The sequence below is a fragment of the Diabrotica virgifera genome, chromosome 2, assembly GCF_917563875.1.
Source record: "Diabrotica virgifera virgifera chromosome 2, PGI_DIABVI_V3a".
Lineage (NCBI taxonomy): Eukaryota > Metazoa > Arthropoda > Insecta > Coleoptera > Chrysomelidae > Diabrotica > Diabrotica virgifera.
The window spans coordinates 238,592,976-238,619,716 of NC_065444.1; the positions used below are offsets into that span (position 1 = coordinate 238,592,976).

Sequence of the window (26,741 nt, forward strand, 5' to 3'; positions counted from 1 at the left end):
TCAGTTTGTAAGAAAAAATTTAACATCCCGTATCTCGGAAACGAAGCTTTTGCGGATATATAATTATAAAGCAAACTGTCATTATTGTTAATGCAGAATTACCCCTTAAAGTTTGTCGAACTTATTTAGTCCCTGAAACACTTTAGACTTATAACACCCTATACTGATGAAGAACATGGCTAGTTGTTAAAGTACATAACTTTTGTATTATCCAACATAAGCGAATGAATCAAAAAAACAATGTTAAGAAAACCTGAGGCTATAGTTGAATTTTAATTTCAGTATTTTATAAATGCTAAAATAATCCACAGGGTGTTGCGAACTTTGAGAAAAAAACACAGTTTGATTCGTACACCCGGTATACAATGAAAATTTACCTGTTTTGCAAAAATATTAATACAGGGATATTGACAAAGAATAGGGCTATAACATATTCAAAAAATCATTTAAATCGGACAACAGGTTTAGGAGATACGCGACATCAAAAATGACCTATTTTTTAGGGTGCCCGTTTTCTATGACGCGCAGTTTATAACTAGATTAAATGTTGAGAAAAATGAGATTAACACATTATTAAAAGAAAAAGAACATTAAAGTTAACAGTACATAAACCACCAAAAAAATATAAAAAAGTACTTTTTTAGCATGTAATGCGCAGAATCGCATAACATATTCTAATACGAAAATGTGATAATCTAATACACAAAACTTTTTGTAATAATATTGTACACAATCATTTCATGTAAATTTTTGTTATACCATTTTCTGTCAGCAAAAAAGGTATAGTTTAAAACAGTCTTAAGACTCTAGGAAACTAAAGTCGGCGTTGTCGATGTGCTGCTGTTAACAAAGGTCCTGTTGCTGGACGCGAGCCTTTAGCCCAAATTCCCTCAACATTCTTCTCACGGTAGAAGTACTTAATGTCCACCCATGAGCAATTTGAAGACGGTTTTGGATTGCTCTAGCCGTAAAGAAGTGCGTCTTCTTTGGCCGTCGTGATTTTTCTCGGGCCTGATCCTGGTCCCCGTTTGTGAGATCCAGTCTCTATGAACCATCAGTATGTTTTTTGAACCATACAACGACTGACTCTAAGCTGGATGACCACTTCTCTTTCAACTCATTCCATTATCCTCGAACCATTCTCAGAGATTTACGAAGCCAAGACTTTGTCTGGTTCTAACGTTACGTTTTCCTATAATCTTTCCGTATCAGTAGACCCTACGATTTATTTATTAAGGATAAAAGTTAAATAAAAACACAAAATAATTCCAACACGTTTTAATATCACTCTCTCTTGTAATAAACATTGGAATTCAAACTATAGGGAATACTATTAAACATTACGAAACTAAAAAACACAACACAACTTGCAATCTTAATATAAAATCCTACGAGTTCATAACGACGAATATTAAAATTGGCACTCAATTTCATATTTTTTTTGTATGAAAAACACTCTTGTAAATGTGACCAAGAATCTATTTGAGCTTTCAGAAGGATAGGCCAGTATATGTGTACAATTTCAACATGAAATAATAATTTGAAAACAATTTTAGCACATTCTGATTAAAGATATATATCTAAACCTAAAAATACCCAGAATATGAACATAATATAAAAGACGATAAGAAAACAACTAACTATTTGTAGTATTTTCACTTTAAAAATTTCATTTATAAAACATATGCGTAGCTCTTGAAAATTTATACTCAATACAATTTAACGATGAACACTGAAAAATATATCTTTTTAATTTTTTAATTACTTCATTTCATGTCAATATGTCATGTTACCTCCACTCATTCGTTATACAGGGCGTTTCAATAAAAATTGGAAATATTTTAAATATAGATTCCTGGGCTCAAAATAATAGAATTTACCCCAAATCACTTGAATAAAATGGTGGCTCCTTACTAAATTACATAGTATTAAACTATTTGTACCCCATACATTAATACTATTTGTTGACATATCCTTGTCATACTTGGCAGAAAGTGTGAGTGTACACACTATTAAATTATGTTAAATACACGTTTCTTGCTATTACCAAAGGCGTCCGACAGGGGAAAGAGAATGGTTGACCCTTCACAAATTCTACGCCACTGGCGGAATTGCTATTTTAGTCAATTTTTCGATTCTGCAATACTGTCTATGGACATAATATACTCTTTATTCGTAACGATAGTCATTATTTTTTGAGATATTTGAATTTAAAAATGAAGCAGCACAGAAAGAATTGATAACCTTACTGAGCTAAATGGGCGTCACATTGAACATCTGTTATAAAAGGTTTAGTTAAAAAAGGATTTTGATATTTTCGTGTTATTACATTAATCAAAATAACTGTGCCGCTTCATTTTTAACTTCAAATATCTCGAAAAATATAGATTTCATCGTTACAAATGAAGAGTATATTATTGACATAGAAAGTATTTTTCTTCTTTAGGTGCAGTATCCGTATTCAGGCATTGGCCGTCATCATGTTTAAGTTCCTGAAACGTCTCTCTATCGGATGCTGCGCGAAATAATTCTTCTAATGTGGAACCACACCATTGTCTAATATTACGCAGCCATGACAGATCCTTTCGACCAATCCATCTCTTTCCCTCCACTTTTCCTCGTATTATAAAGCGAAGTAGATGGTATTTAGGTCCTCTAACTATATGTCCGAAGTATTCTGTTTTTCTGAGTTTATAGAAAGTATTGGAGAATCGAAAAATTACAATAAAATAATTTAAGAATTTAAGAAGGGTCAACTATTCACTTTCCCCTATCGTACGCCTCTGGTGGTAGTCAGAAAACTTTATTAAACACATTACTAAAGAAGTAAAAATCTTCCCTTGTAGATGGTATATATAATTTATTCAAAATTTTCTAAAGTAGATCCAAGTTGGACTCAAAGTGGGTACATCACTAGTACAATACAAACAAACGTTTCGGACTAATTTGTCCATCATCAGGTTGAAGCCTAAAATAAGTAAACCACTGTATAAAAATGACAAAGTTGAAATTTTGACTGTTCAAAAGTTGGGAAAAATTAAAACATGTGGTTACTTACTCCAGATCCAAAGTAGTTGAAACTAGCTACTGGGGTAGGTCGAAAGACCTTACCAATATAAAAAATTAGCCATTTCGGCTACATCGAGAGTAACAATAAGTCGATGTTACAAGAATAAAGTGTATTTAAACCATAATGGAGTCTTCATCTTGGCTTCAAACTACATGGTTATGTTGAAGACAGTAGGAAAGGACTGATTGAAATTTGGCATTGAAAGACTATTATTGACAAGACCTTCTAGATAAGGAATTTTATGTATGTAAAGTTATTTTGTATTATAAAAATGCAAACAAATTCTAAATGATTGAATTTAATTAACTATTACATAAATGAATAAGAATGAAACAGTTTATTGGCAAAATTTTCGCTTTCAATAGTCATAGAATTATCATAAATAATTATATGTTATTATTAATTTAAACTGTTTCATTCTTATTCATTTATTTAATAGTTAATTAAATTCAATCATTTAGAATTTGTTTGCATTTTTATAATACAAAATAACTTTTCATACATAAAATTCCTTATCTAAAAGGTCTTGTCAACAGTCTTTCAATACCAAATTTCAATCAGTCCGTTTCCTACTGTCTTCAACATAACCATGTCGTTTGAAGCCAAGATGAAGACTCCATTATGGTTTAAATACACTTTATTCTTGTAACATCGACTTATTGTCACTCTCGATGTAGCCGAAATGGCTAATTTTTTATATTGGTAAGGTCATTCGACCTACCTCAGTAGCTAGTTTCAACTACTTTGGATCTGGAGTAAGTAACCACAGGTTTTAATTTTTCCTAACTTCTGAACAGTCAAAATTTCTACTTTGTCATTTTTATACAGTGGTTTACTTATTTTACGATTTAACCTGATGATGGACTGATTAGTCCGAAAACGTTTGTTTGTATTGTACTAGTGATGTACCCACTTTAGAGTCCAACTTGGATCTATTTTAGAAAATTTTAAATAAATTATATACCATCTACAAGGGAAGATTTTTACTTCTTTAGTAATTTTTATTATGGTATACAGCCAATGAGAGGGATTAATTCCTTTTTATATTATTTAACACAATTTGGTACAGTGTACAGTACATACCGTTTCTGTCAAGTATGACAAATAGTTTCAAAGTGCTGGGTACAAATTGTTTTTAAATTTTTAAATAAAGTAACTCATCCGACGCCGTAAGAGGCATAAGGATAAAGACAAGAAGAAGAAGAAATAAAGTAACTCAGTACGGAGCCACATTTTATTTAAGTGAAGTGATTTGGGTTAGCCAAAGTTTTAGCCCAGGAATCTACAGTTAAAATATTTCCAATTATTAATAAAACACCCTTATTTATAATTGAAAAACTACACTGTTTACGTACCAAAAATTTTGTTATATTGGAGGATACAATAATTTTTTACGACAAAAGTTATTCTAATACTTGCACTTTTCATAATAGTATTTTTCCAGGTTTGCACTTGTCTTTCTTAAACACACATTTTTTTAAACATTATTTGTAAAATGTTTATACATCATCAGTTCATCTAAAATCAGTTAAATGAGTATACGTCCATAGAAAATTTTTTCAAAAGGTTTACCTTACAAAGGTATTAAGCTCATTAAAAAAATTTCAAAATTTCAAAAGCCATTCTGTTGAACAGCACCTGACTGAAGTTACCATATCACGTGCTGGCGCATGATCGGCAGTGAATGAGTTATGTGTAATTCTATTCGTTAAAAAGAATTTTAACCTCTTCAAAATTATTGACCTTGTGTTTAGATGAAATAGCATGTGCTAAGACGCAACAATCTTTCGATAAGTTAATAATCACTAATGTGATTAACTGCACACTGCTTAAGTTATTTTCTGCTTCGCTTCCATCTTTTTAAAGCTGCATATCTTTGTCAGGTAACTCTTTTGATTTTTTTTTTTTTTTATTATGATCATTTAACTGATTTTAGACGAGAACTGATGATGTGTATGTATTCATATAAGAAACGTCTTCTTTAATAAAGTGAAATGAAGTAGCAAGCATCCTTTCTTTCATTCTCCAAATTTTGACTAACAACCCTTAAGCATCCTAGTGAATATTTCAAAAATAGATTTCACTTTAGCAAAAAATAGACGTGTTGACAATAACGCATCATTAAAGATACTTTACTCTCATTATTGTGATTTTTGTGTTTAACACGTTAAGCGCTAGATAAAATATTGAAAAAATGTCTCCCACGCAATCATCAATACGCAGCGGTCTCTAGGGCCCCTGGCGTATGGGGAACTTTCTATATCGGTCCCTAGGGACTGGCATGGAGCTTAACGTGCTAAGTAATCAAAAATTCCATTTAACCCAAAAGCTCAAGTATCTATCATGAGGAACTTAATCTCAATATTGTATACAAAATGTTTTTTTGTATATATACAACATTGAAAGAATTATTTTAATACAGAAACAAAAAATAATATCTAATTATTCACAAAGAAAAACAATTTAAAGATGTTTATTAAAAAAAAAATGATTTATTAGAAACCAAATTTTTGGAATTGTAAAATTATTTGGTATTAATTGTAAATTTATTTACATGCTACCATTATAGTAAATGTAACTATTTCTTTTTTACTAAATTATACTGATATCTTTAGATTGTGTTATTTTTAACTCATGTTCTAATTTGTGAATATTTACTTAAACATTTTATGTTTTTTGTATCCGTAATAGTTAAAAAAAAATAAGTGGTATGGAATAAATACAGACGAAAAGCAAAAAGGTTGGTGTTATAAAATACAGTTCAATTTTAAAGTACAAGTGAATTATACCTCACAAAAAATAGATATCTTGTTACCGGTTTTCTTCTGATAAATTCTACATTGAATCGTTTATTTCAGAAAGGGGTCAAGTGACAAATCTTGGCAAAATGAGTGCAAAAAATTAATTTTTTTTTCTTAAACAAATTAACAAGATACATTTTTAAAACATACAACACTTTTTGACAAATACTCCAGGTTGTTAGGTAGAATTTTTATTTGATATAAAGTGATTGTTTGTTGAATGTGTAAACAGTGTGTAAACTTGATTTTCTCAAAAGTAGATACTTGCGACTTGACCCCTTTCTGAAATAAACGATTCATTTAAGAAAACTCTTAATTTTACCTTTTTTCAGAGAACATAAAACGAAATGATTTTGCTCTATTGAAGTTAAATACATTTTTTAACACAGAAAGTCATGAGATTGAAATGTATAAAAATGCTTAGTTTAAACCAAAAGGTCTTGATCCGCATATTTTTAAAATTAGAAGAAATCATGAAATCATGATAACAATTAGTAATCAAATATGATAATTATTCGAAAATGGAAAACCGATTCATTGGAAAATTAATTACAAAATGATACGTGGGACGGGACAAAAGACAAGTACTTAATATTCTTTATCTTAAAATAATAATCTCAATATTCATAATAACATTCTAAAAAAAATAGTATACATACTTAATAGTCATAGGCTTAATAGGCAAGTAGCCTCTACAGCTGTAAGCTAATATACAGGGTGTCCCGAAAAGATTGGTCATAAATTATACCACACATTCTGGAGTCAAAAAGAGTTCGATTGAACCTAACTTACCTTAGTACAAATGTGTTCATAAAAAAAGTTACATCCCTTTGAAATTAGAAAATGAAAATCGATTTTTTTTCAATATATCGAAAACTGTTTTGAAAATGTATCGAAAACTGTTTTGTTGAGATTTTTTATTGAAAATGGTCATGTATCATTCTTATAGCAAAATCATCTTAAAACAAAATTATAGTGAGATTTGTCCACACCATAAAAATTTTATGGGGTTTTTGTTCCCTTATACCCCCCCAAACTTTTGTCTACGTTCCAATTAATTCATTATTGTGGTACCATTAGTTAAACACAACATTTCTAAAACTTTTTTGCCTCTTAGTATTTTTTCGATAAGTCAGTTGTTATCGAGATGCGACTTCTTTTTTAATATATTTACATAAAAATTGTATGGGGGTTTTGTTCCTTTAAACCCCCCAAATGTTTGTGTACGTTCCAATTAAACTATTGTTGTGATACCATTAGTTAAACACAGTGTTTTTAAAACTTTTTTGCCTCTTAGTCTTTTTTTATCGAGATGTGGCTTCTTTTTCAAAATATACCTAAAAATGTAAATTATAAATAAATTTTCAGATTATTAACAGGTCTTTATAATCGTACTTGACCATAATATACAAATATGTGGTGGATTTGACAAAAATTTTCAAAATATCTCGATAAACACTGGCTTATCGAAAAATTACTGAGAGGCAAAAAAGTTTTAAAAACATTGTGTTTAACTAAAGGTGCCACAATAATAATTTAATTGGAACGTACACAAAAGTTTGGGGGGGTTTAAGGGAACAAGACCCCCATAAAATTTTTATGGGGTGCTCAAATTTCACTTTAATTTTTTTTTCAAGATTCTGCTGCCATAAGAATGCCACATGTCCATTTTCAATAAAAAATCTCTAAGAGTTTTCGATATATGAGAAAATATCGATTTTCATTTTGTAACTTCAAAGGGCTGTAACTTTTTTGGGTGCATTATTGTATATAGATAAGTGAGGTTTAATCAACCTATTTTTGACCCCAGAATTTGTGGTATAATTTATGACCAATCTTTTCGGGACACCCTGTATATCAGGATCTGTCCAATATAAAAAGCATAAGAATAGAGTTTGAAATGAGTTACATTCTTGTAACCAACTATACACACTCCCAACTCTAAAATATTACCAGATAGACATGCAGTACCACATAGATTTGCAAAATAATAAAATGTATACCACAAAGGAAAATAGTACACTAAGCATCAAAATTAACGCACCACCTTAAAAATGGGACATTTTTGATGTCTTGTATTTCCTAAACCTGTTGTCCGATTTTAGTGATTTTTTTACTATACGATAGCTTTATTCTTCAAGAATATCGATGTAATAATTAAACAGGTACGTGTCATTGTATACTGGGTGTAACAATGATAGTGTGTTTTTTCCTCAAAGTTTGGAACACCCTGTGGAATATTCTAGAGTAAATAAAATATTGAAATTAAAACCCAACTGTAGCCTTAGGCTTTTTAACATTCTACTTTTTTATTTATTCGCTTATGTGTGATAATAAAAAAGTTAGCTACTTTAACAACTAGCCATGTTATTCATCAATACATGGTGTTTCTAAATAGGTGCGACAAACTTTAAGGGGTAATTCTGCATGAAAAAATAATGACTGTTTGCTTTATAAACATATGTTCACAAATGCTTCGTTTCCGAGATAAGGGATGTTGAATTTTTTCTTACAAACTGACGATTTATTTATTGCTCTAAAACCGGTTGAGATATGCAAATGAAATTTGGTAGGTTTTAAGAGGTAGTTATTGCGTATTTTTTACATACAACGAAGAATTTTCCATTCACTATTGGCGTGCATACGGGATGTATCTAAAATGTTTATACCCGTATGCACGCCAATGGTGAATATAAAATTCTTAATTGTATGTCAAAAAATGCGCAATAGCTACTTCTTAAAAACTACCAAGTTTCATTTGCATATCTCACCCAGTTTTAGAGCAATAAATAAATCATCAGTTTGTAAGAAAAAATTCAACATCCCTTATCTCGGAAACATTTGTGGACATATGTTTATAAAGCAAACGGTCATTATTTTTTTCATTCAGAATTATCTCTTAATGTTTGTCGCACTTATTTAGAAACACCCTGTATTGATGAACAACATTGATAGTTGTTAAAGTAACTAACTTTTTTATTATCCAACATAAGCGAATGAATCAAAATGCAAAATGTTAAAAAATACTAAGGTTACAGTTAAGTTTTAATTTCAATATTTTGTATATGCTAGAATATTACACAGGGTGTTCCAAACTTTGAGGAAAAAACACACTATCATTGTTACACCCGGTATACAATGACACTTCCCTGTTTGGCAATAATATTATTACATCAATATTCTTGAAGAATAAAGCTATAATTTACTAAAAAAATCGCTCAAATCGGACAACAGGTTTAGGAGATACGAGACATCAAAAATGTGCCATTTTAAAGGTGGTGCGTTAATTTTGACGTTTAGTGTTTATTGGATACGGAGAAGAAATCTGTGAGAACTACTAGAAATTTACTGACCCAGCTGTAAAATACTGTCTCATTGTACGGAACCAAAGATAACTGTTCAACAGTGTTAATATCAGTAACAAAATTGTAAAATCTATGTAGCAATAAAAGGGTTCAAAACTGGACAAAAATATTCAGAAATAGTGCAAAGCATTTTTTCTTAAAAAAATTTGTAAATCATTGTTTCAATTTTCTGAATTTCTTATATTTATTACAAAATTAATATAATACACAGCTTATAAATAACAATTATTTCAAATTGATCTAAAGAAATTTAATGTTATATTAAGAATATTAAAAATAGAAAGGCATAATTTCATTTATTTTAATTCCACCACTACACAGTAACAAAAGACACAGACTTAATTAAACCAAATTTGGAGATTCTACTTTTAATTTTTAGACAAAGTTTTAGTCACACATCTAAACATTTTGGTTTAAATAAGGCATAAGGTATTTATTAACACCACCTTGTCAAATTATTAATATTTAGGTAACAAACCTCTTCTTTAATCAAAATGAAAAATTAAAAATACAGTTTACACATACTGGCCTAAGGGGAAGCAAGGCACCATTGGTTTGTGACTATTAAGTACAATTCAGCAACCATGACTATACTTGAATGTCATTTCGTTCTTTTTCACGTTGTCGGACAGCAACTGCGGTCTCAACAAGTAAGTATAAGCACTTAAACTTGTCCTTGTCTTCATCAGTGGCAAGAGGATCTCCTTGGATCAGATCATTGACAGGATGTGCAGGCATTACTTGTACTTTTGGAGCTGAAAGTGAGTGAGTCATTTGGGTCAATGGGGGATTCCAATAATCAGTGCTGCCAAAGTTTCCTTCGTTATTTCTAAAACAAAATACAACATTTTATAGAATTTTATTATACACTCACCGGCACAAAATTCCGCCACCCAAAATTTTTGATTAAGTTTGACAATCTATAACTTTATTATTTGTACTTCGATTTTCAAGATTCTTACACGAGTTTGTAGGTACATGTATTGATGTCAATTGCTATTATTCCGGTAACAAAAATTTTTTGCTTAGATGGCATTATACGGGAGTGAATGTAAGCGTTGTTTTTTCTCCTAACTTTAAAAAATTCTGTGCAAAAATTGGAGAGCTAATTTTGTTTCATACTCCTTTTGTATTATTCTGGAGGTATCGCTAAGGTTTTGTTTTTTGAATTATCCGAATATCTCTTTTCTTGTAAGAGCTGTAAATAAAAACACAGCTTTAAAGGTTTATTTAATTAAAAATATCAAACGCAATAAAATTAACAAAACAAAATTAACAACAAACCAAAACAATTCAATTGCGGGTATGTCCACTTCTTGCAGCAACGACTGCTCACAATCTGTTTAGCATCGAACAAAGATGTGTTATCCTTGCCTGAGGAATAGCTCGATATTCCTCTACCAGGGCCATAATTGTACCAAATTTTCTGGAGGCCTAGGATGACAGTGAATAGCTTTTTTTTTAATTCATCCTATAAATGCTTAATGGAATTGAGATCTAGGCTGCATGTGGGCCATTCTAATCTTATCAATACAACCTCTATTTTATGAATCAATCAGTGTTTTTATTTACAAAAAATGATACAGCTCTTACAAGAAAAGAGATATTCGGATAATTCAAAAAACAAAATTTCAGCGATGCCTCCAAGATAATATGACAGGACTATGAAACAAAATCAGCTCTTTCATTTTTCCACAGAATTTTTTAAAGTTGGGAGAAAATACGTTGCTTCCATTCACCCCTGTATAATGCTATGCAAGCAATTTTTTTGTTACCGGAGTAATACCAAACGATTTCAATACATATACCTACAAACTGGTGCAAGAATCTTGAAAATCGGAGCACAAATAATACAGTTATAAATTGTCAAACTTAATCAAAAATTTTGGGTGGCGGAATTTTGTGACGGAAAGTGTAGAATAGGTTTGTTTTTATAAAAGGTACTATAATCTAAGATTCCTAAATAAATGTTTGGTTCATGATACACTCCATTACTTTGTTTCAAAAAGGTTGTTTCAAATATCTACTACTCAAAATAAAATGAACCTTGAAACAAAACTTATTGAATATAAATATAATTTGGCCATTAAAAGAAAAACTGTCTTTAACAAACAAAGCTAAATATACATAATAGAGCAATATAACTCATGCAAAATGGCACAACTCAAAACTAAAAATTTTAGACAAGTGATTATAGTTTGAATATTACGAATTTTATTAAATTTATTTTATTTCTGGTATAAGGATTCTTTTAAAAAATCATTTTTGATAAGAATCCTAATAGAAATAAAATAAATTTAATAAAACTTGAGATATTCATACTTTATTCACTTGTCTCAACTTTTTCAATTTTGAGTTGTGTCACCCTTGCATGCAGCCGACGATATATGTAATGAAGATTGTATCTAATAGAGATTACAAAACTTAGACAGGGTTTTAAAGAGAAAAATAATGAAGAAAATATTCAAAAGTGCCATCTTAGTTTGATAAGAAATGAATAAAATGAAATAAAAACTAAATTACCCTCTAATAGCTGGATGGTTAGCTTCGTTTTGTACTCCATATCTTATAACTGTCTGCCAAGAAGCAAATTTCTCCTCTTCACTGGGACTAGAACTCTCGTATTCATTGGGACTATCTTCTTCGGAACGATACATCAATGTCATACTGTCTTCATAGTCATGATCAAGCCTGATGCGCTTTCCTCTTGTGATACTTTGTAAATCTCCATTCCAACTTACTGGTGGCTGCTCGACGATTCCATTTACACTACTTAATTTCTTACCTCTTCTAGATATTGTATAATGATTTGGGTCATGGCCTTCTCTTCTAATCATCTCTGGCAATATCCTTCTCCTTGCATTGATAAACCAGTTGCAAACCTGCAATATAAACAAGTATAATTATTATAAACATCTTAAACTATTTTAGATTACATACTTAAATGTTTTACCTATTATTTAAAATGTGAAATTATAGTTTGAAATTTAAAATCAGATATATGCAACATTCTTACATAATAAATATACAGGGTGTTTCATTAACAATTGTCCATATCTAACTGGAGAAACCTTCTTAGCACAAAATACGAAGACTTAACCCAAAACACTTAAATAAAATATTCTTCCTTACCGAGATACAGAGTGTTTTATTACAAATGTTCTAAAATGATTTTAGCCCACTGTTAAAGCACCTTTTAATATTATTTGTTCAAACTTGACACACAGTTTACGCATGTTAGTATACTTTTACTAGTGTTGAAAGATAGTTTTCCGCTGTTACCAGAGGCATGCCGTAGGGATATGTACTTCATTTTCGCCCCTTTTTCCCCCTCACAACCTACACCACTGTCGTAATAATCATTTCAGCATGTTTTTTTGATTCCTTGTTACTTTTTGCATAAATATCATCTTTTTGTCTCATTGCGATAAAGTAAGTAGTTTTCAAGTTACTTGCGTTTAAAGATAATGGATTCCATAAGACTATGTATTTTAAACTACATTCAATACGATTATATGTCTAAAATACATAATTTTATTGAATCCATTACATTAAAACGCAAATAACTTGAAAACTACTTGAATCGACTTGAATCATACCAATCCAAGATGGCCGACGGTCGGAATGTTTTGGCAAGTGCGTCTGTAAAACAACGCGAAAAACATGACGAAAAGTTGAAAATTTACTGTTTTCATTGTAAGAAAAGTTCAACTTGCACAGTGCAATGCGGGAAATGTGAAAAATCGTTCCATTCATCCTGCTTAATTCAGGCAGCCACTCAGAAGACTGCAGCTTGTCGTCACATTCCGGCTTATGGGTGTGTCGACTTTTGGGAGACAGAGAAGGGTCTGTATGAAATTATCATCAAACTTCTGGAGGAAAAAAATAAGCTATTGGTGGAAAACAACGATTTGCTGAACAAAAATCAGGTAATTCTTCTAGAAAAACTGGACATCGCAAGAAGTGAGGTTAGAAAGCCACCAAAGCCATCCCCTAAAAAGCTAACAGGAAATTTTGTTGACATTGGCAACACCGTATTACCGACAGTTTCGCAAACTGCAGTGGAAGGAGTGAAAGATGACAACGTCAAAGTCGTCAAAAATGTCACTGTCAGTCAACATCAAAAACAACAAAAATCGCAATTGCATCACAATACTCAGCAAGATCAAAGCCACATTGCCAATGATTCCAATCTAAACTCACAACTCTCTTCTGAGTTACAAATCCTTCCCGTCATCCAAGAGGAAGTGACTGAAAATGATGGTTTCAAACTGGTGTCATATAAAAAAAGAAAACAAAACAGAAGACCAAGTCCCAAGAAAGGCATTAACACTGATAACCTACTAAAGGTTGTAGCACCTACTCCAATTAAATCATGGGTATTTATATCAGGTTTTACTCCTGAAACTGAAGCAACTGATGTTTTCAACTTTCTCAAAAAATATGAGCTTGACCAGGACTGTGTGTGTGAGAAGATGGTTACCAAAAAGAACCACCTATATAGCTCTTTTAAGGTAGGAGTTCCTGAGATAAACAATGATGCCATAATGTCATCTGATTTATGGCCACTGGGAACTAACATAAACCATTTTCTCCATGTTCAACGCCCTCGATCCTCAGTGAATCCGCTGAAGAAAACCGTGGTGCAGTAAATGTTCCTGTACATAATAATAATAATAAAGGTATTTTAGGAAATTTTAAGAAAGCACAAAAAACTATTTTACACTGTAATATACAATGTTTGCGTACCTCCTTCTTAGATCTGGAGGTCCTCCTCAATGAAGTATCAGCAGATTGCTTATGTATAAATGAACACTGGCTAGTATCTGAGGAACTATTTTCAATTAAAATTAAGAACTACAGAATGATTTCTGGCTTTGCAAGGACTGTGGGCTCTCATGGGGGTGTAAGTATATATATTAAAGAAACCTTTGATTCTGTTTCATTAAATCTTGAAAGTTTATCTCTTGAAAAACATTGTGAAATAACAGGTGTACATTTGGTAAAATCTGATATTCAACTTGTCACTGTGTATCGTACCCCAGATGGTGATTTAAATCAATTCTTCAATACAATGTCAAAAGTTTTCAAAAAGTTAAATACAAATAAACCTCTTATTATAACAGGGGATTTCAATGTGCACTTCAATGAAAGGGATATTGCAGCCCTGGATCTGTGCAATTTCTTTAGATCCTATAACCTCAAAAAATCAATAAAATTTAACACCCGTTATAATAGATGTCTTGATAACATATTTACAAATATTAATAGTACCATGTTGCAATCCGAAGCTGTTGATCTTTCACACACTTCAGACCACAAAGGCATATTGTTTAAATGTGAAGTGTCCCAAACTACTTCTAAATCTAGAATAAGCTACAGGCCCATTACAGAGATGGGACTGGCCTCTTTAAATAACAATCTTTGCTTACAAAATTTTGAATTTATTGATAATGAATGTATTGATGTGGACTCAAGGTTTAAAATGTTTATCGATATTTTAACGCAGGCAATAAATCTGTCTTTTCCTGAAAAATCTAGGCTTGTTGAGCAAGGTAAACAATGTAAAAAAAATTCTTGGTTTAATGATGATTTGAAACTTATGAGGGAGAAACTACAATTTTTGACATCTTTAAATAAAAGTGACCCCGTTTTAGTGACAAAGAAAACACTCTCAGAATATAGGAAAAAATACAGACATGCTATACATAAGGCAAAGATTAAATCTAATGATGATTTTATATTAAACTCTAACAACCGTCAACAGGCTATGTGGTCCCTAATAAACTCAAGATGTAAGAATTTACCAATAAAAAATTCATCACTCAATGCAAATAGTTTTAATGATTTCTTCTGTGGTATTGCTGAAAATGTAATAAATACACTTAATCATACTGACCAATCATTCAATACATACCTTAATTTTATACCACATGCTCCTTCATTCGCCTCTAATCATTGCTCCTTCAGATTTGAGCCAACAAATTTGGAGGAAGTTGTAAAAGCAATTGAAGAATTAAAAAATAGCCAGAGCAAGGACCCGGATGGAATGAACACAAAAATAATCAAGGCAATTAAACACAACATTAGCTTACCTTTAACTAAACTAATAAACTACTCAATTTCATCCTGCATTTTTCCTTCAGTGTTTAAAACTGCGAAAGTCATACCTCTCTTTAAACGTAAAGGTTCGGCTGATGATCATAATAACTTTCGTCCAATTTCTCTTTTGCCAATTCTTTCCAAAGTGTTTGAGAGAATCCTAAAGAAGCAGATCAATGACTATTTTGAATCTAATCGGCTTTTTGCAGTGCAGCAATTTGGATTTAGAAAAAACAAAACAACAACACTTGCTATCGATCATTTTACAGGCAGTATTTTGGAAGGATTTGAAAACTTTCTTGATACCCTTGCCTCGTTCCTTGATCTTACTAAAGCTTTTGATTGTGTCACTCATAGTATTCTTCTTAAAAAATTACATGCCTATAATTTTCATCCTATGTCTATTCAATTGATTGAGTCTTATCTATCAGATAGATTTCAATATGTGTTTTTTAACCAGCTCAAATCTGATAAAAAACCTTTGATGTATGGAGTGCCTCAAGGGTCAGTTCTAGGTCCAATATTATTTCTCATTTATATAAATGACTTGGGATTTTCACAAGAGGGCCCGGTAAGCACAGTCCTATTTGCTGATGATACTACATGCTATCAAAGTTACCACCCTTCCCAAATCAGTGATATTGATCTTGAGACCACAGAGAGCAATTTGTTCCAATGGTTTTTGGCAAATCGTCTCTCTCTCAATAACTCAAAATCACAAACAGTGAACTTTACCCTAAGACATAACACCATTACACATCCAATTTTAACAGATTGTTCACAGGAAGCTAAATTTCTTGGTGTTTATCTTGATCAGGGACTCACTTGGGAACGGCACATACTGAAACTTTCCCAAAAGCTCTCAAGCCAACTCTTTTTATTTAGAAACCTATCTAAGGTTACCTCCCTTCAAACCCTTCTTACATCATATCACAGCAACTTTCACTCACGACTAACTTACGCAATCCTTTCCTGGGGACACTCTTGCCATATAGATAAGGTGTTTGGTCAGCAGAGAAAGTGTATTCGCATAATCACAGGTCAGGGTTATCGGGACGATTGTAGGCAGTCTTTCAGAAACCTGAGGATTCTCACACTACCTTCTGTGTACATTATGCAGTGCCTGTTGTATGTTCATCAAAATGTAGATCTGTATAAAACACAACAGCATACTTATCAGACTAGAAATCATGATGCCCTTGTACCAGACTTCAGTCGACTTGAGAGGACCAGAAATGGAACCAGATACCTAGCATTGAAATTTTATAACTGTATACCAATATCTATTAAAAGTCTTGATTTTAACCAATTTAAGAGACAAATTAAAAATTATCTTCTGATGGGTGCTTTCTACTCATTTGAGGAGTACTTCAGATCTAAATTTTGTTTTGTCCTGTAATTTAATTAGTGTTTAGTTTTTAAATTTTAGTAATAGGTTTTTTTTACTGAAGTACTGTCAACTTTTAATGTAATTTTAGACAATTTTAATTATTGCTGACCTGTAAAAGTACATTTGTACATTATTACCAATAAATACTCTACTCTAATCGGTTATTTCAGAAACAACCTATGTCACATTTTAGCGATTTTGAGTTTATTACACCAACATTTATACTTCTGTGGGACTAAGGTGGAAAATTTTATGGGGGTTTTGTTCCCTTAAACCCCCCCAAACTTTTGTATACGTTCCAATTAAATTATTATTGTGGCACCATTAGTTAAACACAATTTTTTTAAAACTTTTTTGCCTCTTAGTACTTTTTCTATAAGCCAGTGTTATTTTGAATAGTGAGATATTTTGAATATTTGTCGAATCCACCCAATGAACTGTCAATACAGATGGAATGGCCCGTCCCATTCAAATAGTGAAGCGAAATTGACGCCAACATACAAGAGAGAGGTCCTGTAATTTGACAGGCCGTGTAATTTGAGTTGCCTATATCAACTTAAATCAGGGAAATGGACCTCATATTTTTTTAACTTGGTATCAGGGCTGATAGGCAGTATTTAAAAATTAAGTTAAGTTAATAAAGTTAAAAAAAATATGAGGTCCATTTCCCCGATTTAAGTTGATATAGGCAACTCAAATTACACGGCCTGTCAAATTTTACCTGATACCTTTTCTGTCTCTCTCAGGACCTCTCTCTTGTATGTTGGAGGCTTTAATTTTCTTCATGCCTATTCCATCCGTATTGACAGTTCATTGAATCCACCACATATTTGTATATGGTCAAGTACGATTATAGAGACCTGTTAATAATCTGAAAATTTATTTATAATTTACATTTTTAGGTATATTTTGAAAAAGAAGCTACATCTCGATAAAAGGTGACATGAAAAAAAGATTAAGAGGCAAAAGTTTTCAAAACACTGTGTTTAACTAATCGTACCACAATAATAGTTTAATTGGGGGGGGGGGGTTAAAGGAACAAAACCCCCATAAAATTTTTAAGTAAATATATTGAAAAAGAAGTTGCATCTCGATAAAAACTGTGTGTTTTAAAAACGTTGTGTTTAACTAATGGTACCCAATGAACTGTCAACACGGATGGAATGGCTCCATCCCATTCAAACAGTGAAGCGAGATTGCGGCCAACATACAAGTGAGAGGTCCTAGAGAGAGACAGAGCTTGTCAGGGAAAATTTGCTACAACATACCACCAGAGTTGCCAGATGTGATTTTATAAATCCCCCACTTAGAAACTGAAATTCCCTCAAACTGAAGCTCAAACCCCTTAAATTTAAATTTTTGGCGCATTTTAATAAATTAGTAGTCAAATGTAGAGAACAGTAAACCAAAATTATACTACTTATCAACAGAAGGCCCTGGAAATAATTCATAGGTCCTATTGTATTCGATTATCCATCCATCCAATGGCACTACAGCCCAAATCGAGCCTTGGCCTCCTTCAATAAGCTTCTCCAATCATTTCGATTTACCGCTGTTCTTTTCCATGAACGCGTTCCCAGGAAGTTCCTGGCATCCTCATCGACTTCGTCTTCCCATCTCTTTTTAGGTCTTCCAACCGGTCGATCCAATCGTATTCGATTATATGAGAGTATAATTATACAGTTCTATGTATATACGCAAATTTAATTTACCATGACCCCTTAAAATATCTCATAATTGTCCCTCCCCAACCATTTCTGCTTAGAAAAATTCGTCTAGACGCTTTCAAATTACTCCAAAATTATGGAAAAATACCTCAAGTTGGCAACCCTGACTACCACTATCAATTTTTTGTTTACAAAAGATTGCGATTATCTTCCCTCCTTCCCTGACTAGCGCTATCTCATCCTGGCGGCATTAAATTCACTTCTTGCCCATTCCATCGGTGTTGACAGTTCATTGATGGTACCACAATAATGAATTAATTGGAATGTATACACAAGTTTGGGGGGGTTTAAGGGAACAAAATCTCCATAATTTTTTTATGGGGTAGACAAATTTCACTATAATTTTGTTTTAAGATGTTCCTGCCATAAGAATGATAAATGTCCATTTTCAATAAAAAATCTGATAATTTTCGATATATTGAAAAAAATCGATTTTCATTTTGTAACTTCAAAGGGTTGTAACTTTTTTTATGAGCACATTTGTACTAAGGTAATTTAGGTTCAATCGAACTATTTTTGATCCCAGAATGTGTGGTATAATTTATGACCAATCTTTTCGGGACACCCTGCATAATTTGATAAAAGAAGAATACAAAAAATAATGTTATTTTTAAACGAAATTCTTGTTATCCCAAACGCCCTTTCCCCAATTATTTCGGTTAACAGAGGTTTTACTGTATATACAAAAAGTTGTGTTGGATTATGAATTTAAGTCATTACAATAGAAAAATAAAAACTTACAGTAAATAAAGAACAATTTACCATTCAAAGTTATGCATTGTAAATAAGAAATATGTTATATCTTACCTGCAAAACCGTAAGATTGGCTTCTTGTGAAAGAGTCAATTTTTCACCATCAGTCGGATAAGCATTGTAGCGATGTTCATACAACCATCTTTTCAAGATTTTAACAGAATGTTTAGGCAGATTTCCCCTTCGCTTTCTTACAGGAGTACCCATAACATGGTTAACCATTGCAAGTTGATTTTCTGAGATAAGCTCCTCATGTTCCTGCTCAGATCCAGATTCATTTTCATCAGTACTGCTGCCAGATTGAAATCTTTCCCGATCTATAAAGTAATTAATTAATGGATCCATTTTCAAAATTATAAAATTTTATTTTAGAGAAAATGCAAGCTGAATAAATAAATTTTTCATGACAACCTAACAACAGACAGACAATTGAAATTGACAATGCCTCCTTCATAAAATTCTCTCTTATTTACTTAAGGAAATAGTTAATGTTAATGGCATAAGGGTAAGTGAGGATGAAAAGTTGTAATGAAATAAACTATACTGCCTTGGAATATGAATAGAGATAGAAAAACCATGTGCTTTAAAAATAAAGGACAGTGTTATTTTTGAACACTAGAACTATATTTTTGAAATGAAGTTATTAGGCATACATGTAACCACTGAAATAAATAAGTATAATTCGGTGATCCATGTGCACGGTTAAGTAATAAGTTTCTTAATGTTAAATTGTTAAATTTGCACATACTCAGATACAAAGTTTAAAGGGTTATATTCTTAGTTTAAAAACACTTTATCTAATATTAGACAATGTTAAAATATTCGAAACAGAAGACTACCATCGTTAACAAATATTGTACAATTTCTTACCTAGTTCAAATGTACAATAATCCATAGCAGTTAATTTATGTATTTAATAAAATAACCCGAACTTTTTAACTTTTTTAAATAAAAGCACGTTTAGATGACAGTAAATCTGACACATGACAGAAATGGCTACCTCGTGGTCGCTTGGAGAAGAACCGCTAATAAAAGAGTAAACAAACAAACAAGACCTGATTTCTCGAAATATGACTTACAAAGTTGTCTGCAATTGAAATGATGTAAAACAACTATCTGAACTCTTTATACTGACTTTTAATGAGAACAAATAAACAAATACTTACGAACTTTCATCTTAATAGTTGACAGGTCAAGCTAACTTAAATATTTACGTAATAAGAGATGCTTTCTGTTAAACACCGAGAAAAAAACTCTTCTAAAATGTTTCTTAAAAAATAATTAACTTGCCAAAGAGGTTTACTTCTTTATTGTTGACTTTTCGGAGTCTAAAGCCAATAATAGTAAACACACTCAAAACACTTTTTTAATACTGAAAACTGTACCAACTGTTATTGTATTACATATCTGAGAGATAAATAGAAGTTTATCGCTAATTACAGAAGGAATTAAACTCGTATTTATAAAAAAATCACTTTTAAAACAAAACTGATTGTCACGCGTGCTACAACTTGACAGTTTATATGGCGGTCTAATTGATAGACGTCAATACGCAGGTCACGGATTTATTATTCAATTTGGACGTTTTGATTGGTTGGTTTGAACAATAATGGCGGAAGCTAAACTTTCGTGAATAATCGGCGGTAAATTTTAAAAATCAACCTTTGACATCATTATCACTTAAAATAAATTAATGGTGTTTCATTTTTTTACATTTTGTGAGTTAACAGTAGTTAAAAAGCTACCGGTATTGTGTAAAAATGATACAATTTATCGAAACAAACAAAAAATATCAACATAATATGTTTATTAAACTATTATGTAATATTGTAACTAATATGAAGGCAGGGACGAATTCAGGGATATTTTCAAAATTATAAAAGCGACAATTTAAAAAAATTAGGTCAATATGTTTATCGGTAAATATCTCGTGTTTCAAATATTCATCGTAACGTTCTATTTATTATTTTATTTTATATGATAGATTCACTTCCTTATCTAATTTTTGCGGATATTGCTTAAAACAACATTTTAAACATAATAATATAAACCTGGACAAGACGTAATCTATAATATGTACTTATCTATATATCTATAATAAATTGTTTCAGATTACTTTACATAAATCCTAAATTTTACTACCGGAGGGATCGCATCAGACGTTCAGATACCATTAGAGTCTATTTGTAAAAATGATGAAGTCGACTTTACTAAGTAACAAGACATTTGCTCAACACACACCACACGTTACACTGTAATCTGATTGTGAAATCTACTGTATCATGCCAATGGCCTTAGCTGCCGAGACATTTCATGCTAAAAAAATCCTAAATTTCAGTTGTTTTTTAAAATGTGTTTATTTTGACCCATTGCACTTACACATTAAGAAATTCTCGTGGTGTTACAAACACAAAAACAAAACAAACACCAAACAAATCTGAGGCATTAGAAATATGTCTAAAGAACGTTGAATTTAAACTTTAACATTACAAACGATCTAAAACGTTTAAAACCGCCTTTTTCGATTGCACAAGTACGTTTTTTGAAACTACATAACTCCGGCTACAAATTCCATCCAATGCCGTCTTCGTGCAAATCTGTGGCTTGGTTCTAAAAGGGCCAATGTCAATATTTCACTTTTTTATTCTATTTTTCACTTTTTTTTTATTAAATTTAATATTGGCAAAACAAAACGCAAAAAATTGACATTAGCCATTTTAATACAAAGTTACATACTGTGGCTTGATGTTAAAATGGCCAATGTCAATTTTTTGCGTTTTGTTTTGCCAATTTTAAATTTTAAATAAAGCTGTACAAAAAAGTGAAATATTGACATTGGCCCTTTTAGAACCAAGCCACAGAAATATTTTCCGTGATCTGAGGATTTTCCGGGTTGAATAATTAATTTTAAATAATTTTGGGAAAAACCATTATTTTAAAAACGTTTCGGTAATGTCGCAATTTTTGTTGTCAAGGTAGTAACAAATATAAATAATCAAATTAGGTTGTAACATTTCGGTAGGAATTGGTACTATCCCCAGATTTCCCTAATACACTGATTCTTAATTTTACGTTTTTTTGTCACTCCACTCATTCGTCTATATAGGTATTCTCATTTCCGCCACATACACTCGTTATTCCTATTTCTTGGTAACTGCCCGAATGTTAACTTCTTGTTAGCATTCAATTCCGTACATCACAGCTGCTCTTACAGCTGGTTTATAACACACTACCATTCGTTTCCCTCCACTTCATCCATTTTCCTAATTCTACCATATGCATATTCATCTATTTTCCCAATATTTTGTAATACCAATCCTAGGTATATATGCTGAAAATTATTACTTTTCACAATCTGAAGTAGTAACTATATCTTTAAATAAACACTCCAAAAACTCTCAGTTTTTTTCTAAATCTCTTTCAGTATTTCATACCAACACTACATGATCAGCATACATTAAGCACTAGGGAATGTTGCTCTTTAGGTTCCCTGTTATCTGATCCAACACTAATGAAAATAAAGAATCACGGATCCCTGGTGCAATTTTTTTTTCGTAGTTTGGAGCGTAATTTTCAGGGCCAACTCTGAATTGCATGAAAATTTGGATTTAGGTTTTCTACTTACCCTCCACTTCAAAGTTGAATTTATGCCATTGGTTGCTTTTACTTGGGGGGGTGACAGTCACCCCTTCTCGGGGGTGAAAAAACATATGTTCAAGATAAGCCCGGAAATGAATAAATTGACTGATTATAAGCAACTTTTATTTCCATAGAGTTTTTTACGTAAGTTAATACTATTCGACAAAAAAACTACGTTTTCAAATGGTTTTCCGCAAATAACTCAAAAAGTAAATATTTTATCGAAAACAATATTATTCGAAAAAGTGTAGCTTATAAAAAAACTAAAAAATGGTTTATTAGTAAAGTCTATACACCGAGTAAAAGCAAAGTTGTAGCTCATGAAAAATACGTTCTTCTTCGTCTAATTCCAAATCGAATATTTCAACGTGAAATCACCGAAAAATTAAGCAAGTCTCGCGAAAAATTTATTAACATTTTTTAAACTGTATGAAGAAAGCTTTATTTTTATTTTTACAAAAGTTTCTAGCATCGAAAAGAAACGAGTTACGCTTAAAAAAAAGTTGGCCCCTTGTTTTTGGTAAAAAAATCGTGAAAATCTCCCTCTATTTAACATCTTAAATAAAATTAATCGTTACCGCTTTACCATTTATTTTAAATGTATAATGTATATATATATATTGATTATAATATGATCTGTAAGTTTGACCGGTTTGAAGGGCTTATTTTTGAAAAAATTTGGTTGTATAGTAAAAAAAAATTTCTTAAGTTTGAAAAAATTTCCTTTTTTCGAAATATCTTAAAAAGTATTAGTGATACGAAAAATCTCAAAGAGTAAAAAAAATGTAAGTTTTGCTGTTGTAAATGTGCTAGTTTTATTTTGCTTTTCCGTAAGACAAAAATTGGTTAATATATGGCTATTCAAAATTTGCATACACTTGTGTATAGTAACCCTTTCAACTATAACCCTGTCAAAAATAAAGCTTTTTAAACCGCTGAAACTGAAAGATCATATAAAAAAAAAGAAAAGTAAAGTAAATTGTTAGTAAAGCGGTAACGATTAATTTCATTTGGGGAGCTAAACACGGAGAGATTTTCATGATTTTTTTACCAAAAAAAGGAGGCCAACTTTATTTTGAGCGTAACTCGCTTATTTTTAACGCTAGAAACTTTTGTAAACAATTAAAATGAAGTTTTTTGTAAACACTTTAAAAAAGTTTAAATGGCTTTTCCCGAAAAGTGCTTAATTTTTCGGTGATTTCACGTTGAAATATTCGATTTGGAATTAGACGAATAAGAACGTATTTTTCATTCATGAGCTACAACTTTGTTTTACTCGGTTTATAGACTTTACTGATACACCATATTTTTAGTTATTTTATAAGCTACACTTTTTATAATATTTTTTTCGATAAAATATTTACTTTTTGTGTTATCTGCGGAAAACCGTTTGAAAACATAGTTTTTTTGTCGAAAAATAAACATTTTCAATCGCAAATATCTCGAAAAATAGTGACATATAAAAAACTCTATAGAACAAATGTTGCTTATAATTAGGCAGTTTATCCATTTCCGGGCTTATCTTGAACGTATATTTTTTCATCCCCGAGAAGAACCCCCCAAGTAATAGCAACCAACGGCACAAATTCAACTTTGAAGTGGAGGGTAAGTAGGACCTAAATCCAAATTTACAGGCAATTCAGAGTTGCCCCTGAAAACTACACGGTATCGCCGTATTTCCCGTTTATTTACTGGGCTATTTGGAGTAGTGCATGTACAGTACCCTGTAGTTTGTGCATTGTTGTATATCTCCCTTCTTTTTGTAAAGAGTTACTAATATAACTCACCGGAGGGACCGCAGACGTTCGGATACCATTAGCGTCTCTTTGCAAAGACAATGACGTCGACTTTGCAAAGTAACAAGACACTTACTCAACACACACACTACACATGACACTAGGTAGGTACCTAACTGCAAACATTCACCGTACCTACCAAGTCATTAGCTAAATAAAAAAAGTTACTAATATAATGCTTCTCCATTCGTCTGGCATTTGTTCCAATGGCATAATTCTATTAAATTAATAAACCTGTTAGCTAATTTGTTCCTGCCTATCTGAAAATTATCCACACTTTTCCAGGAATGTCATCTGTTCAACTGCTTTACTTTTCTTAATTTTTCGAAGTGTTTAACTTGTTATTTTGGTGACCATTGCTGTTACTTTTTTTTGTAAGCATTTATTAACAATCAGAACTACATATTCTATGAGTTAATTTGATAACAATCACAATAACTTATATCAACTATAGTATTGTACACTAAAATGGCGTTATGAGGTACATCACCCAGCGGTTTCACCTCAGTTTAAGCGAAGATCTATGGGCCATAATCTTCGCAATCTTCTGTTGTTTAGTGGCTGCAGTAGTGGTAACATTAATTGGTTGGGGTGGCCTTCCAATTTCTCGTGGTGTCTGTTGGTTCTTTCTTAAATTACTGTTTTAGGTCTCTATGAAGGGTTTGGTTGGAAATGTACCACGGGTCATTTGCGATGGTGCGTAGAATTTTTGATTGAGTTCTTTGGATAATTTTTGGGTTTGATTTGCTGGCACAACTCCATAGTTCTATACCGTACGTCCATATAGGTTTGATGACTGTTTTATAAATCAGCAGTTTGTTCTCAATTGAGAGTCGAGATTTTCTACCTATAAGCCAATTAATTTCTTTCACTCTCAACTCAATTTGTTTCTTCTTCTTTAAAATGTGTTGTTTCCAGTTTAATTTAGAATCAAGATGAAGCCCCAGGTATTTGACGATATTCTGTTGTGGTATGTTGACTTGATTAAGGCTAATATTTGGGCATTGTTCCTTAGTGTGAAAGTTATATGTGTTGACTTAGTTTCATTAGCTTTTATCTTCCATTTCTTTAACCACTGTCCAATTTGGTCTAGGTGTTCTTGAAGTTTTAATACTGCAGCTGTTGGATCCTCTTCAGTTGCAAATATTAATTATGGTGGCTATTATTAGTTATGGCTAATAATGGTGGTTTGTGGAGAGGTTGGTAAATCGGATGTGTACAGTACATAAAGAAGTGGACCCAATATACTACCTTGTGGGACTCCTGATTGAATTTTGTTACGGTTTGATAGTTCATCCTCCACTTTAGTTTCAAATTCTCTGTGATTTAGATATGATTTTAATAAGTCAAAGTATTTGTTGGGTAGAGATTTTTTGATTTTATAAAGTAATCCTGGGTGCCATACCCTTATCAAACGCTTGGCTGATGTCCAAAAAGGCTGCTGTGCAATACTGTTTATTGTCCAAAGCTCTATTAATTACATTTGATATGCGATGGCATTGTTGCACTGTAGAATGAGCTTGCCGGAATCCAAATTGGTGTTCTGGGATCCAGTTTTGGAATTCTAGGTCGCTCATAATTCTTTTAAGTAAGAGCTTTTCCAGAAGTTTTGACATTATTGGCTGTAGACTTATTGGGCGGTATGATGAAACATCCGTTAAATCTTTACCAGGTTTCGGTATCATAATTACTTGGGAAATGTTTAGTGATATAGGCCAATAATTAAGTCTTAAGATTGCATTTAATATGTACAATAACTTAATTATACCTTTTTTAGGAAGTTGTTTTAGCATTGTTGCTGTTATGAGATCAGTGCCTGGTGCCTTCTTTTCATTCAAATGATTAATTTCATAAAAATGTATACCATTTTTATTCTTATTATTTTTATTTTTTTTATTTTTATATTAGTATTACTCCTATAGAGTAACTAGGTCCATTTTCCGTTGGAACTTTACCACGCTGCAGACGGGGGGTTGTGAATTGCATAGTGTAGAATTCCTTCCTATTAGTCTTCACTGCAGCATCCATTTGGCTTGCATATTGTAGAAGCCTTGGAGGTTGTCACCAGGAAATGGGCCAATAAAGTTTTTCAATTAAA

At 31.7% G+C, this 26,741-nt stretch overlaps 1 protein-coding gene across 3 annotated transcripts; it reads right to left on the reverse strand.

Moving 5' to 3' along the window:
• Positions 1–1,263: 1,263 nt before the first annotated feature.
• Positions 1,264–20,720, reverse strand: LOC114330875 (homeobox protein TGIF2-like). Of its 3 annotated transcripts, none has more exons than XM_028280298.2 (4): positions 20,375–20,720; positions 19,263–19,525; positions 11,760–12,118; positions 1,264–10,065 (listed from the first exon to the last, which is right to left on the reverse strand). In XM_028280298.2, exons 1-4 carry the CDS (start codon positions 20,382–20,384, stop codon positions 9,825–9,827), a joined length of 873 nt encoding a protein of 290 aa, XP_028136099.1. In that variant the 5' UTR covers positions 20,385–20,720; the 3' UTR covers positions 1,264–9,824. The 3 variants fall into 3 exon arrangements, with proteins under 3 accessions (XP_028136099.1, XP_028136098.1, XP_028136096.1); XM_028280297.2 differs by lacking the exon at positions 20,375–20,720 and adding an exon at positions 20,079–20,189; XM_028280295.2 differs by lacking the exon at positions 20,375–20,720 and having other exon boundaries at positions 19,263–19,625.
• Positions 20,721–26,741: the final 6,021 nt, after the last annotated feature.